The sequence below is a fragment of the Gracilinanus agilis genome, chromosome 2, assembly GCF_016433145.1.
Source record: "Gracilinanus agilis isolate LMUSP501 chromosome 2, AgileGrace, whole genome shotgun sequence".
Classification (NCBI taxonomy): Eukaryota; Metazoa; Chordata; class Mammalia; order Didelphimorphia; family Didelphidae; genus Gracilinanus; species Gracilinanus agilis.
The window spans coordinates 292,557,428-292,573,414 of record NC_058131.1 but is presented as its reverse complement, the minus strand read 5'-3'; the positions used below and the strand labels follow the sequence as shown (position 1 = coordinate 292,573,414).

General features: G+C 37.0%; 1 protein-coding gene across 2 annotated transcripts in view; it reads right to left on the bottom strand.

Moving 5' to 3' along the window:
• LOC123237306 (liver carboxylesterase 1-like) overlaps positions 1 to 15,113 on the bottom strand; it is a 50,630-nt gene extending 35,517 nt beyond the window's left edge. Inside the window, exon 1 of one of the 2 annotated variants that reach the window (XM_044664140.1) lies at positions 15,021 to 15,113. In XM_044664140.1, coding sequence (XP_044520075.1) covers positions 15,021 to 15,072 — 52 coding nt within the window. In that variant the 5' untranslated portion in view covers positions 15,073 to 15,113. Of the gene's footprint in view, positions 1 to 374; positions 416 to 15,020 lie in introns of those variants that run through there. The other variant, XM_044664141.1, reaches the window with a different exon arrangement.
• Positions 15,114 to 15,987: the final 874 nt, after the last annotated feature.

Here is a 15,987-nt window from a genome sequence, read left to right as displayed (position 1 = left end):
TAAAAACTAGGGTCTGTGCATTCTCTACTGTGCCATAGCTTCCTTTACAAAGATTGTTAGGATAATGTGTGAGGTTTTTAAAATTTCTTCCTGTGAAAATCTCTGAATTTATTCAGTTAATATTTATCAAGGCATGTTTTTCACATTCAAATATTCAGTTAATATTTATCAAAGCATGTGCAGTGAGTGCACTATGCTGGAAACTGAGTATTACACAGATGGATAAGACCCAGTCCTTTTCCTCAGTGAGCATATATTCTAGTAGACAAGATGACGTACATGAACTAAGTCATTGAGGATGTATGCTTTTCCAGCCAGGGAACAATTAAATGAACTCCCTCTACCACTTAATTAGGTAACTCCTAAAATTTTATTTGAGTTTTATAGAGGTCAGGGGACATAGCAAGGACCACATGACTAGTAAATATTGGAGACATAATTTGACCCTAGGTCTTGCCATTCTCCACCATACCACACTGTCTTTATGTACACAAGTAATTAATGCAAAATAAAATGAAACAACAAGAAAGCAGTTTTAAAATGATAAAGGAATATAAATGAGAGAAATTTATATCTGGGAATATCAGAGAAAGCTGTTGGTGGCACCACTTCCACCCAGTCACTTAGGTGCTCCATTTCAAAGTTTCCGACTCCTCTCTCTCTCTTCATTACCCATGCTCAATTTGTCCACAAGATCTGTCAGTCCTTGGTAGGAGTGAGGCATTTTTAGAAAATGTGGAAAATATGCTCTACAAAGAAAAACTCCCATGAGGACAGAAACTATGTATCTCTCCCCAAACCTTGTATAGTTTTAGGGCTGTACGTGGAAAACTCTTCCTGAATGCTTACTGACTTGTACTAAATCAGCCTTAGAATTAACTTAGAACTAGGTCTTCTCTTTAGAATTTAGCCTATCCTTTTGGGGGACATAAAAAAGGAAAGATAAACTTATTAATGATTATACACCGGTACTTTTGAGTAAAAGGACTCTGAATTGCTCCATCTTTTTTATGTATCTTTAGACATCAAATATTGTTAGTAGATTGTGAGGAAACACATAACCCAAATGTAACCTAGGTATGGGAAAGGTGCCCAGTTGGGATTTTCTGGCATGATCTAGGAGGCTACTAGGACAATTTGGATAGCAATCAAAAAGTTCTTTCCTTTGATCTCCTGAGGGCTTTCGTACTTCCTTTGATGGAAATAATCTTTAGACAAAGGTCTTGATTTGGTATAACTTGGAGGAGTCACACCCAGGATTAAGAACACTTATTTGTGGAGTCTAATTGGGAAGCTTGGGCTGGAGTATGGAATTGAACCAGGTGGCAGAAATTACAGGTTTCCTAGCCAGTTGACACCTTCCTGATTCTCTAAAATTTGCAGAAATAAGCCACAGCATTGAGTCAAGCAAGTGACACAAGTGGGTATCAAATGGCTTGAATTTAATTAAAAGCCACGGAGACTGGGTTAATATGGTCTCCCAAGTCAAATGGCCTAGCACTTGGGCTGTCTTGTTTGCTCAGAAATGATTGATCTCTACCAACAGAGCCCTGGGCCCAAGGGAAAGAACAAACAACAACAACAAAAAGAGTAGTCTGAGTGATAAGAGGCCAGTGCATATTAGACTTGATTATAGGATTCACAGAGCTTCTCTTATAAGAAATATGAGACATGAAATATAAATTCTTTCAGTTTTTCCTGCAGACATTAGTCTATGCACTTTGCAATTATATATATATATATAATATGTATATATATGTATACACACACACACACACATATATATATATATATATATATTAATGTGTTTCTGAGAACAAGTTCTCCCATAGAGACTATAGCAACTGTTCCTGCAGCTTCAAAAGACACAAGAGATTCTTGAAAAATTTGACTGTCTAACTGTTATTCTGGAGAAACCATTGAATGATAGCTTGAGTGAAACTGTGAGAACACAGAAAGATGAAGAGCATTTAAAAAATAACTATATTAACCCTGATATTGGGAAGAATGTGAAGAAAATTCTTAATTAAGGGGCCAAGGATGTAGAATGGACCTGGGAATTTATTGATGGACAGAACTTCTAGATGCAGAGTGACTTCTCAGCAACTTAAAGTCTTAGGGAGTTCATGGAAAAGGATGGTATCCTGAAGGAATGGAATGGTGAGCCTGTGAATAGGATTGGGTAATGTCCAAGGAACTGGTCAAGAGCACAGATCTAGAACTTCAAGAGTACTTAAAGATCATCCAATTCAACCATTTCATTTACAGATGGGAAAACAAAGCTCCAGAGAACATAATGAGTATCTAATAAGTGCATGTTGATTAACAAAATGACTCCCAAATTCATACTAATAAGTGGCACAGTAAAGACTCCTGGTTTCTCTGACTCTAAATTCAGTTCTTTTCTATTATCCCACAGAGCAGCAGCTCTTGGCATGTGGTTGTAATTATGGTTAGAGACTTAGGACTAAAACATTGTAAAAAATATGTTTGGTATAATTTTTGTCACATTGTTGAAAATGTATAGCTAGTAATTTTGATGTTTGTTTCAGCCTAAAAGATTAAAGCTTTTGATGAAGATATGTAGATAGATAGATAGGTAGATAGATAGATAGATAGATAGATAGATAGATAGATAGATGATAGATAGATAGATAGTGTTATGTTTGCCATAACAGGGATGTTGGGAAGCTGATGGTCTGGCCAGGGCCAGGTGCCTGCAGGACACTCTCCTCCTCCACACACAGGCTTGAGTGAATGGGGAGGGGCAAGTGCTCCTCGCTCTCAAACCCCTCCTACTCAGCAGCTGGTTTTCAGTTGAATATGGAAGCAGGGCAATGACTTCTGACAAGGCTCAGCAAAGCTAATCTCTAATGATGTTCTCCTCAATTTATATTCCCCACAGGTCTGATTGAGGACTGAGTAGAAGCTAGATATCTTGATGTTAGGACTGAGAAGGAACAGACTTCTTGGGCTGTCAACTGACAGGAATCAAGCTTAATGGCTGTAGTGAGTATACCCAAATAATACCCAGGCATTGCTATCAAAGATAAAGCTTATATTGATAAAAGAAAGAAGGGGAAGTCAAGAGGGGGTAATTAGGATTTGGATAAGAACTGGGAAGCCCTGAACTGTCAGGTTGAAGCTGCCCCTCCCCCCCAGGAGGGAGGGGCAGACCTTTAGCTAACTTGCCCTCAAAGCTAATATTAATTACTTCTAATATCTAAATAACTAAATAATTATTATATTGATGCTGGAAAGGTCTAATCCTACTAGACAGGCAAACTCTTGAGTAGAAACCACAATGGCTTTTGCCACTATGGCCTCCCAGGCAAACCCCAAATCAGGAACAGCCAGCAGAGAGATCTGTTCCCTTCAACTCCCAGAAATCAACTGTTTAACTCCCTACCAACTGCCCCCTCACCCAAAGTTCTCCAGGGGGGGTACCCTGGAATTCTGGGTGAGGCTTGACCCTGTATTTTGCAGGAATTCCATCCTGCCATTTTCTATATTACAGATAGATAGATAGATAGATAGATAGATAGATAGATAGATAGATAGGTAGATGAGCAAATGTTTCTGGGAAAATAAGTCTCTTTAGTTTATTAAATACGTATTTAATAAATGGGGATAAGGTTTAAAGTAAACTGATTAATTAATGGAAAATTTCAATTTTAATAATTAGCAAAGAAATCCTCAAACATGCCCATGGATTAATTTAGAACTCAAGAGGATAAGAATACATTTTTAAGGAGGCAAGTAGCAGGCTGAAAGGTGACTATTGCATGGAGATGGCATGTTGAATAGTTCACCCCCAAATTCTGCTATACCAGGAACAAGGGCTTATGTCTGAGATTTGCAATTTTTCTTTCTTTCCCAAGGAATAGCCTTCCTAGAATCATAAATTTCTGACAGTGCTGTGAGTTATCATATTAATTTGTTTGTTTTACTTTTTAATTGATAATGCCTATACCTACTATTTTTATTAGTTTTACATTGGTTAATACTTAAAATTATTGTTTTTATATATTATTTAATATTTTATGTATAGATATGATGAGCAGTTGGTGAACATTATTGGTTTACTAGTTAAAGCTTTGCCATCATCACTATTTTAAAATGAAATATGTAATGTTCAAAAACATTGTGATGTGTTTGTATTAAAAATTCACTGAGTGAATTAGGCTCCACAAATTAGGGGGGTCTCTAGAAAATAGTAGCAAGATGTTATAAAAATATTTTTAAAAAGTCAGTAGCATCATAGAAGTGTCAAAAATCTAGCCAAGGAACTCATTAATGAAGAGTCTCATTGGGCTGACTTATGGTCTTATAGGAAATATAAGGTTTTCTTAGCCTGACAGTACATGATCAATCTTAAAAACCTGAGAATTATTTTCGATATCCTGCATTTGTTGAATCTACATTTGAGAGCAGAGAGAAAATTCCCTCTACCTTTTTAAATTCATGTGAAATCCATGTTACAAAAATTGACAAAGGGATAGGTAACTACAAAGCAGTTGCCATCCTTCCCTTCTCTGGAACTTAGAAGTTTTGTTCTTGTGGTTTGGTGATAACTCAGCATATATAATCAAAATCTTCTGGCCAACCAAGGATGAGGGCATTGGACAAAAGATAACCAAGCCCATACTGGGGGAAGGAATTGTGACTAATAACTGCAATCATTTGTTAAATGAAGAGAATGGGGGCATTTATATTATATATATGTATATGTACATATATAATTTTATATAATTTTAAAATATAATGAAGAAAAAGTATATCTACATAAAATGAAGGGACCCAAGTACCAGTATATATAATGAACTGTATACTCTACTTTATATATCAATGGGAGTCATAAAACTATATACACTTTTAGACCCAGCAATACTGCTGCTGAGTCTGTTTACCAAGGTGATCAGGGAGAAAGTAAAAGAACCCATGCATTCCAAAATATTTATAGCATCTCTCTTTGTGATGACAAAGAACTGGAAATTGAGGAGATGCTCATCAGTTGGGGAATGGCTGAAAACCAGAATATTGAATTTCTACTTGAGTTTCTACCCCAGAAATAAAAGTGATAGAACTATGTCCCCAGGCTAGAAGAATGAAAACCCTAAATTTGAGGGCACCTACATTTCCTAAAAGCACAAGATATGTAGTCACTACCCCAGCTGGATATGACTTGCTTTTAGAGTAGGTCTGGCCTATTAGTTTGGGAAGAATTACAGATCAATTTTGAGGAAGCTAGGGAATTAACTATTTTGTGACAGTAGATCTATCAAGTATCTTCTGTGTGCAAGACATTGCTAATAACAATAGAATAAGAAAGTAAGATAGTATCCTAAAGAATCTACAGTCTTTAAGTACATTTTATTGATATTTTTTATTTTTACATATCTTATATTTCCTCCAATCTTTCCTCCTTCCCTCCCCTCTCAGAAGGGGAATCTTTATCCCTCTAGTAATGGATTTTTAAAAACAAACAATGAGTTCAGAGAAAAGGAAAAGAACACACAGAAAGAGTCTTAACATTATATTCAGTGATCCATACCTTGAATATCTCACCTCTGCAAAGAATTCATATGATTTTCTTCTCAAAATAATTTTTGGGGGCCAAAATGGTTTATTAAAATTTTATAGCATTTAGTTTTGCTTGTTTTGTGTTATTTTCATATTCATTTTTATTGTTATTGTATATGTGAGGGTAGAGTCAGCTTAGATAATTTTCCCACTTCTCTTAAAAGGAAATGATTAGATAGCTAGCTGGGCATTGTATGTCTATAATCATTGCCACTGGAAAAGACTGAGGTTGGTCAATCATTAGAATTCATGAAGAATTCTGAGCTACAGCAGGGCTAAAACTAACTGGATATCTATATTAAGCCTGGCACCAATATGGGAAGCCTTAAAGAGCAAGAAGCTATCTTGTTGTTTATGGGTGGACAAACAAGAGCAGGTTATTAAAAAGAGCAGGTCAAAATTTCTATATATTGAACCCATAAATAGTCAGTGTGCTTGTATCTTGGGCATGCTAGGGAGGCTATCTAAAAAAATGGTGACAAGTTGCCATCCTTTCTGCCTTATCTATAGGAGAATGTACTGATTGATCACTAAATGTGAAAAATGTCTGGACATCTCTGTTGAATCAGTAAATTAATCACAGGTTTTAGATTAAGTGCAAAATATCTTTAATCAATTTAGATATCATTGAAAGTCACTGAATAAACTGGATCGATGTTGCACACAAGGACTTCATCATGCCCTGTGGGGCTTGTTATAAAATGACTTAGTGACTTTTCTGGTGGCAAAGAATTAGAAATTGAAGGGATGTCCATCAATTGGGGAATGGCTCAATAAGTTGTGGTGTGCAATTGTAGTGGAATACTAGTTTGCTATAAGAAATGACGAGCAGGATGATTTCAGAAAAACTTGGAAAGACATGAGTCCATGGAAAATGAAGCAAACAGAATCAGGAGAACATTGTGCACAATAAGAGCAATATTATATTATGATCAACTGTGAATGACTCAGCTATCTCAGCAATACAGTGATCTAAGACAACTCCAAAGGATTCATGATGGAAAATGTTATCCCTCTCCAGAGAAAGAACTGATGGAATCTGAATACAGTTTGAAGCATACTGTTTTGACTATTTTCTTCATGTCTATATGTTTTTATATATGTCTTCTATAACATGATTAGTGTTTTGCATGAGTGCAAATGTATACTGAATATCAAATTGCTTATCATCTCAAGGAAGAAGGAGGGAAAGGAGGTAGAGAATTAGGATCCCAACATTTCAGGAAATAAATGTTTAGAATTGTTTTTACACGTAATTGGGATAAATATAATATTGAGAAAAAATAAAATAAAGTCACTAAGGTAGCTGGAATTAGATGGTCTAGCAGTGGATTAGAAAAAATGGATCTGTCCAGAGATGAGCCAGAAAAAATTTAGCAGTACAGGGACAGCAAATAAAAAGAGAAAGAAATAATCAGACTGAATCTTGTCCAAAAAAGTAAAAATTGAAGAGGACCCATTGTTCCTACAGGCATGTCAGAGAAGACTAATGATAAACGAATCCACTGAACTCACTTCCTCAAGGACTGAGGGACATTCTAAGAAAAAAAATCGACTTTGATTTGTCAACTTGATGCCTAATAATGGGCACTAAAATATATTCTACTCCTTTATCTAAATGTTCCATTTGAATTTTGCCTTAATTATTAAGAGACTATGAGTTAGTTAGAGAAAGTAATATAATCAAATCTCAAACCTAAACTAAACTGAGGACTGAGCAATTACTATTATACTTCTAGTTTCTTTATTTATTTAATATAAATTCCTTTAACCAGCAAAGAACTACACAAACATGAAAAAAATACACACACACACACATTCCACAGTAAAACCCATAGCCACTGTTGTTACACGCATATTATTTTCCATATCTCACATAATATCAGTTCATCTAAGTCTTGTCATGCTTGAAGGAAGTTCCTTGTATTCATGGAGTTTAAAGAGACAGCAAATGCAAGAAAATGGTTGCAAGAGTACCAAATTTAGGTCTGGGGATTCACAGGGATAGAGCTTTGGGCAATCAATATCACTCATTTTCTGCAACCAATGTTAGCACTGATCTTACTTCTGCTCTGGAGGAAAAAGTGTAAAGCAAAGTGGGTGATAGTATAAGAAGAAAAGCTATTAGGGTGTCAGGACAGATTGAAAGATATTTAGATGGATGAATATGAAGAATGGTCTGGGATCAACTAGGAAGGGAGAAAAATCTCATCTGGATGATTCTTTTCTAAGTATGTTGGGCAAAGATAAGGAAATAGAAGCAGTAGTAAAGTATATTTGAATATGCCCATATATTTTCTGGATGAATGAATTAAAATATAGTATGTGATCAGCTAGCTATGGTCATTTAGGTGATATTTCACTTGCTTTCCATTCAAGTGATTGGAAATGCCACTTGGAGATGAGGAAATAATTATCCAGATAATATTGTTTAAATTTGGAAGAGAGAAAAAGACAGGTTATAAGAATAAACAGAGCCATCACCAGTATTAATGAGAGAAGGAAGAGAGAGAGAGTCTATGTGGGAGATTGTCTTCCAGCTCTCCTCTCCTGCTAATTATACAATGTCAAGACTTCGAGGGGGTGTCACCCTGAAACTGGGTGACATGGATGGTCGTGCTGCCCCACAGCAGTTAGAGGCAAGACTTCCCTATAAGAGGAAGTATGGGGACCCCAATCGGATTCCGAATGAGGCCGAGGTTCACACAAGCCTCCCATGAGGTCAGCCAAATTCATAGCGGGTATTCTGGCTCCAAGATGGAGGCAGCTAGACCATTCTTTGAGTCCCCTCCCCCTTGTCTCTCAGGCACTCTGGAATGCTATCTGACTAATGAATGGCTTTTATTAATCACAATTCAGAGGTTGGGGAAAGGGGTGAACGGCAGAGGGATTTGGGGTGCCCTCTTCTCTATTTCTATGGAGTCTGTCACTCTGGGGGAACCTTTGGGGTCCCCACTCCTAAGCATCTCCCCCCTTGTCCCTTTTCCTTCTGTTTCTATTTCTTTTTTTTTAAACCCTTTTACTTCAGTGTATTGTCTCATAAGTGGAAGAGTGGTAAGGGTGGGCAATGGGGGTCAAGTGACTTGCCCAGGGTCACACAGCTGGGAAGTGGCTGAGGTCGGGTTTGAACCTAGGACCTCCTGTCTCTAGGCCTGACTTGTTTCTATTTCTATTTCTATCCTTTTCTATAATTGTAAGTTAGACCAGAAAGGGTCTCTCAGCAAGGCTGGGTAATGAGGGAAGGAGCCTAAGAGATCGCTCCCAAAATGGTGTCCAGAAACTTAGCTCATTGAAGTCTTGCTGGATGAGAACCAACAGGATGCCTTTGACCAGGGAATCAGGGTTTCAGTGTCCAAAGAAATATCCTTAAGAAGCCCTCAGGACTGGATTCGAACTGGGATATTCTCCTCCTCCTTTTTTCAGTCCTCCACCAGAAGTCCTTTCCTCCTCCTTTCTCTTCCGGAGCATTCCCCAGAATCCTCTCTGGTCCCAACTGTCAGTAACGGTCACCAATGACCTTCTTCTGGCTCTTTTTGTCCCATCCCCCATCCTTACAAGGTCCAGACTAGAATTTTCTAACAACTCAAGCTGTCCAAATATGGCATTGGATGCCTTGTGAGAGGTAATGAGTTCCTCGTCATAAAAGTAAAATTCATGGTTACAAGGTCTTCTGTGTCTCCAAAAAAGGCATGAGGAAAATGGCAGAGAAAAGCTAGCTCTTGTTCTGGACTAAAGTTCATCTTGGGGATTTTCTGTGTCTAAGTCACTCTCACTGACTATCTCTGACTTTAAAAATGTCAAATGCTTGCCTACTCCTTTCTCTCTCAATCGATTTCCATGAACTTGACCCCTTGTCTGCTTAGATCCTTAGTAACTGCCAACACTATTTTTCAAAATTCTGTCCCCTCATTACCTATAAGAGAGCCATTGGATAAAAATAATGAAAATAAAAAAAGAAATATCCATCCTACTAATGAAAGGAGCCAATAATAAATGGCCACGAGAATTACTTTAAGCAGCTTTACTTATCATGTTGGCTATCAATGAATTATGTAAAAGCTTAGCCTAATAAAGCCAAATGACTTTCATGATATTCAGATAAAATATAATCAAAAGGCACTCTTTGTGTGTGTTCATACAATAGTCATGGGAGTGAAGCCAGTCTAGTCTTCTAATGGTCAGAGAAGTTGGAAAGCTGGCTGATAAATAGAACCAGCACCTAAATAGGTGCATTTGACCTACCTATAACTTACATCAATTTTTCCACCTATGATTATTCCTTTCTTTGAAACTTCATTCCAAAATAATAGAAGGTAATCTATGAGCTCTCTTTATTACGATAGAGTCTCTAAGGTAGGCGTGAAAGGCCTTCTTTGATCCCACAGAAGGAAGTCACAAAATCACAGAATTTGAGAGTTGAAAGGAACCTCAGAAGCCATCTAAGTGCTTATGAGGAATCTACTGTAACACAGTTGAAATAGTTATCCTGTCTCTGCTTGAACATCTTCTGTAGGTTAGAAGTCACTACCTTCAAGGAAACACATTCCACTAATGGATAGTTCTAATTTTTTTTCTGAACATGGAGTTCAAGCTCTCCTCTTGGCAGTTTCTGTTCATTGCTATTGACTGATGCCTTTTCTACCTGACAGCCCTTTATATACTTGAACAAAATTGTCATGTCATTTGTTCTCCCCCATTCCCAATTTTTTTCAGATTAAGAATTTTTTTCAATGACATAAACTCGATATCCTCTGAATCCTGGTTGTTCTCCTCTGGATACTTTCTACCATATCAATGTTCTTAAAATGCATTACCCAAAACTCAACACAGTACTATAAGTATGAGATAATTACAAAGACTTCCAGCTAAAATGGTTGAATAGTACATCACACACAAGCCCAACTCTCTTGCTTTTACTCTACCAGTGGTTTAAAAAGACCACCAGATTAAATAATAACCAAAAAATTCGTGGAGAAACTTTAGTTGGTTCCTTCCCCCGCCCTCCCACCACAACTAAGACTATACAAAAATACAACTAGAAGTAGCATGATATTGGAAAGGAAGTCTTGTCAAATAAATAAGCAAGATCACAGGTAAGTAGAACAGAAACTTTCTTTAGGTAAAGAGAACTAAAGAAGGAATCCTAAAGTAGAACCTATCAGCTGACTAGGAGACCTCCAGAGGAGACAGAAGATATAATACTCCAACGGAAAAAATTCCAGGAGGAATTGAATATCATCCAACATACTGATGAGTCAAGCTACAAATAAACCACAGAACTCTGCTTAGGTATAAAAAAGAAACCTGCCAGTAATTCAAGTGGAAAAACAAGTAGAAGCCAGCTAAAGGAATTCAAGAAAGTAAGGATAGGAACAAAGAGTGCCTGACCATCCAAGAATGAGAGAGGAGGCAGAGTATGACCTTGGCTGAAAACTTCAGGTCAGGAAGTAAGACTTGAAAAATAATTTTAAAAAAAGAAACCAAGGGACAAGTAGGTTGCTCAGTGGAGAGAGAGTTAGCCCTAGAGCCTCAGCCATGGGTTCAAATTTGGCCTGAGCCATATCCTAGGTATGTGACCCTGGGCAAACCATTTAACCCCAATTACTCTTACTACTATTCTGACCTGGAACCAATATTCAGAACCAATTCTAGGACAGAAGGTAAGGATTTTTTTAAAAGAATCTACTGTTGATAAATATGTTCTAATAACAGTCTATAAGAAGAGAATAACTCCACACTACATATAAGCAAATATTCAGTGAAAATCATGTATTTGCCATATGTTCTACTAGAAATTATGGAATAACTGAAATATATCTAAAATAACCATATTGGAATGGGGGTACAGGGTCCCCTGGACACCCCAAGTCTCTAAAGAAACCCCAGGTCAAAAAGAGTACATGAGGAATTCCTTGATCCTGGACGCAGGAATGCTGGTGGTAGAAGCCAGCTCTGGTGCAATTAAAGAGACAACTACATAAAGAAAGAATTTTCTGAGAGATACATTTACTTCTTTTTTAGATGCATTTCCCCTAGTTTTATAATAAGGGTTTTAGCATGGATGTATACCTTTTGTCTGCACCTCAAACATCACTAAGTTCTCTGAGATATGCAACTCACCCTCCTTTATGATCAAAGCCTAAAATGTCATAAACAATACATCTTTGTGCTTCTACCCCAAACACCAAAGCATCTCACAAGGGAATGTCACCTAATCCTCCTTGGTTGTGTCCCTCTCTACCTTCCTTTTCAGGTCACATAGTCTCTGTCCTTTAATGTATAAAAATCCTGGAACCCTTCTCCACAGTGGATGCAGACTTCACATGCACCTATCTCCTGACTCAATAAATACCTTTATTTTTTAAAAATATTTTATTTTATTTTTTAACCCTTAACTTCTTGTATTGGCTCCTTGGTGAAAGCGTGGTAAAGGTGGGCAATGGGGGTCAAGTGACTTGCCCAGGGTCACACAGCTGGGAGGCCAGATTTGAACCTAGGACCTCCTGTCTCTAGGCCTAGCTCTCAACGCACTGAGCTACCCAGCTGCCCCCAAATACCTCTATTTTTAAAGATTTCTAGGAGTTTGGTAATTCTTTAAATGGGTACCCTTCTGAAACTGATAATATCAAGTTCTCCCATAACAATATGATACAGTAAAAACTCCAGAAGAAAGGATGGGGAAAAGAAATGAGAAGTGTGATGGAAATGATGAGAAAGGAAATAAAGAGCTTAAAACAGGAGATATAAAACTTTATTCAGGTAGCAGACTCCTTGAAAATTGCCCTTTGAACCAGTCATGCCTCTTCTGGGTTTATATCCCAAAGAGATAATAAGAAAAAAGACATGTACAAAAATATTTATAGCCATCCTCTTTGTGGTGGCAAAAAACTGGAAAATAAGGGTATACCCTTCAATTGGGGAATGGTTGAACAAATTGTGGCATATGGTGGTGATGGGATACCACTATGCTCAAAGGAATAACAAACTGGAGGAATTCCATGTGAACTTCCAGAAATTGATGCAGAGTGAAAGGAGCAGAACCAGGAAAACATTGTACAGAGAGACTGATACACTGTGGTAAAAATCGAATGTAATGGACTTCTCTACTAGCAGCAATGCAATGATCCTGGACAATTCTGAGGGACTTTTGAAAAATAATGCTATCCACATCCAGGGAAAGAACTGTGGGAATAGAAACACAGAAGAAAAACAACTGCCTGAAGACATGGGTTGATGCAGATATAATTTGGGATGTAGACTCTAAATGACCACACCAATGCAATTATCAATAATATGGAAATAGGTTTTGATTGATGACACATGTAAAAACCAGTGGAAATGTACGTCCACTACGGGTGGTGGGGTGGTGGGGTGGATGGAGGGGAAAGTAAGAACATGAATCATGTAACCATGGAAAAATTTTCTAAAAAGAAAATTACATTGCAACAGAGAATAATGTTTCCATGAGACAATAAGATATACCAAAACAAAATAGAAAGGTTAAAAACCCCCATAAATTATAAAGTATTGACTATCAAGAATAAATGTCAAAGAAAGATAATTTATGAATCAATAGGCCACCTGAAAAGCCCACAAGAACCAGACTATCAATATTTGTCACATTTCAAGAATTCATAAATGAAAACTGGTGAGACCAAACAGCACAAGATACCCAAGATAAAGCAAAGATTACATATTGGGGCAGCTAGGTAGTTCAATAAATTGAGTCAGGCCTAGAGATGGGAGGTTCTGGGTTCAAATCTGTCCTCAGACACTTCCTAGTTATGTGACCCTGGACAAGTCACTTAACCCCCATTGCCTAGCCCTTACCACTCTTCTTCCTTGAAAACAATACACAGTATTGATTCTAAGACAAAAATTATAGGTTTAAAAAAATAGTTAACATACAAAAACACCTAGTTACTTCTTGAAAGAAACCTTGGAAATGAAAACTCTCGGAAACATCATAGGCAAAATCCAGAACTTAGTAGTCAAGGGAAGAATATTCTAATTAGCAAGAAAAAGAAAAAGCTGAGAATTCACAATAAGGATCAGGCCAGACCTAGAAATTACCATTATAAAGGAAAACTTGGAATAAGATAACCTGGAAGACAAAAGATGTAAGCTTATAATTAAGAATAACACCTAGCAAAGTTGAGCATATATAATTTTTAGAAGGGAAAATGGATTTTTAATGAAAAAGAGGACTTCTAAGTATTTTTGATGAAGAGACCAGAGTGAAATAGATATTTTGAAATGGAATCATAGGCATCAAAAGAATCAAAGATAAATACATTTGAGCAATTGGAGAGACTTAGTGATGTTGAAATTTTTTAAAATTTTCTAATGTAGAAAGAGGAGAACAAATAAATGTCTTTTCAGAACCCTAAATGTCTTCAAGGAGTCAAAAAATGACAGAAAACTTTTATACTAAATTTTGATGACTCTAAGAGAAAAAAAGAAGAAAAATATATTAGAAAAGAAAAAGAGAAGGGAACATAGAGGTTATTATCTCATATATAAAAGGTGAATTTGAGATAAAATATGGAGGAAAAAAGGAGTGCAGTATGTATGAAGTTTACTTTTATTTGAACTCAACAAAGGAGAATTAAATATGTGCACATAATGAGAAGACTTTGGTATAGAAATACATTAAATTCAAATAGGAGAGGGAGGATTCAGGAAAAGATGATTTATAAGCAAAATAAACTCCATCTTCAGAGGGCAAAATGTAAAGATGGAGAATAAAAAGAAATTGTGTAGATTGCCAATATAAAGGTATACTGGACCAAACACTTACTCAAGTCTTTTATTGATTCTGCCATCAAGCAGCTATATGATTTTTGAACAAATCATTTCCCCTTTCTTGTTCTCAATTTTCTTTGTTGCATGAGAAGGTTGAATTAGATGAACACCAATGTCCCTTGTAAATATAAAAGTCTCTGATTCAAACTATCAACATGATTTGGGTAAATGCACAAAATATTAGGGTGTGAATGTTTTAGCTGTTTCAGAAAGCGTTTTACCTTTTCTTTGCCTTTAATGTTACCCATTTCCTATTGCTTCTGTGGTTATTGAGATCCCACTGGCTTTATTTTAAATAGGAACAGATTGTTTTTTAGTTTGTTCTCCTAGATACTCATTCTAGCTAATCCCAATCCAGAAGCAGTGCTCCAGCCTCCCTATGAAGGACAGCAATTAATCTGGAAGAATGTTACCCAGAGTGTCAGCTTTCTTACACTTCTGCTACTTTAATAAAATCACAGATCTCTTTTCATAGAAAGTTATTCAAAGGCAAGTTCCAAGTTCCATTGAGAAAACAAACAAAACAAACAAAACAGTCTTCATTCAGTTTTCTATCAAGATAACATCAAATGGCTTTCTTAGTTTTATGGTTGTTTTATTCTGAAGTTAAAAGGATGGGGGAGAGCCCTTACCCTGAATGGAGATAGCAGTGAGGGAGCAGAGGACCAGGGAAAGCAGCCACATCTTTCCTGAAGTAGTACCTTTCCAACTGCTTGGTACAAGTATTTGAGCTCTTTTGCTGGGCTGCCCAGGCTGTGGGCTGACTGGCTGGCTGACTGATCAGCAGACTTATAGCCCAAAGGAGCAAAAGACAAATCTTTCCGGAGATCTTGGTGAGAGGCAGAGTTGTCATCTTGAAACTCCACCCACAAATAACTTCCCCTCTTCATTTGTGTGGCTCTATTCCCAAAATGCTCAGATTACAATCTCAACACCCACATTAGTAAACAAGTACAAGGTTACATAAGGTGCTCCATAACCCTGAAAACAGTTTGAATTTTCGAAATATCTCTAGGGCTCACAATGTCAGTCACTGGGCTTGGCACGGTGAGAGTCAGTGGGCTATGGGGGGTAAATTGAGGCATAAGAAAGTTTAGCCTTAACTCCTACACCCACCTATATTTCCTGACTGAGTGGCTGAAGAAATCGCCTAACTTTTAGTTATTTTTCTAATAATTACAAAAAAGATATGGAACCCTGGTTCACAGGGGATTGGATTCTTTAGAGAAAGAATTTCCATGATTTATTAGTGGACACTGAGTTCTGACACAGCCTGAATGTAGTATGAGGAGATAAAAACTAATCACAGTACATGGAAGCTTGATCTTACCAAAGGGACCTCATTTTAACCAAGGGAAGACATTCACACTTGGAAAACAAGAAGAAATAATGCAAGTATAATAAAAATGATCATTCTCATTTCTCTGGTACTTTAAAATTTACAAACTACTTCCCTCACAGCTGAGAGATATTGTTCTCTTTCTAATAACCTAGCTCACAACCAGGCTAAAGTAAAACTATGAAGCTGAATTAGGGTGGGTGGATGAGCATTTACAGAGTTCCATTTCTATATCCTTCCAGTGGCATGATGGTAAATGT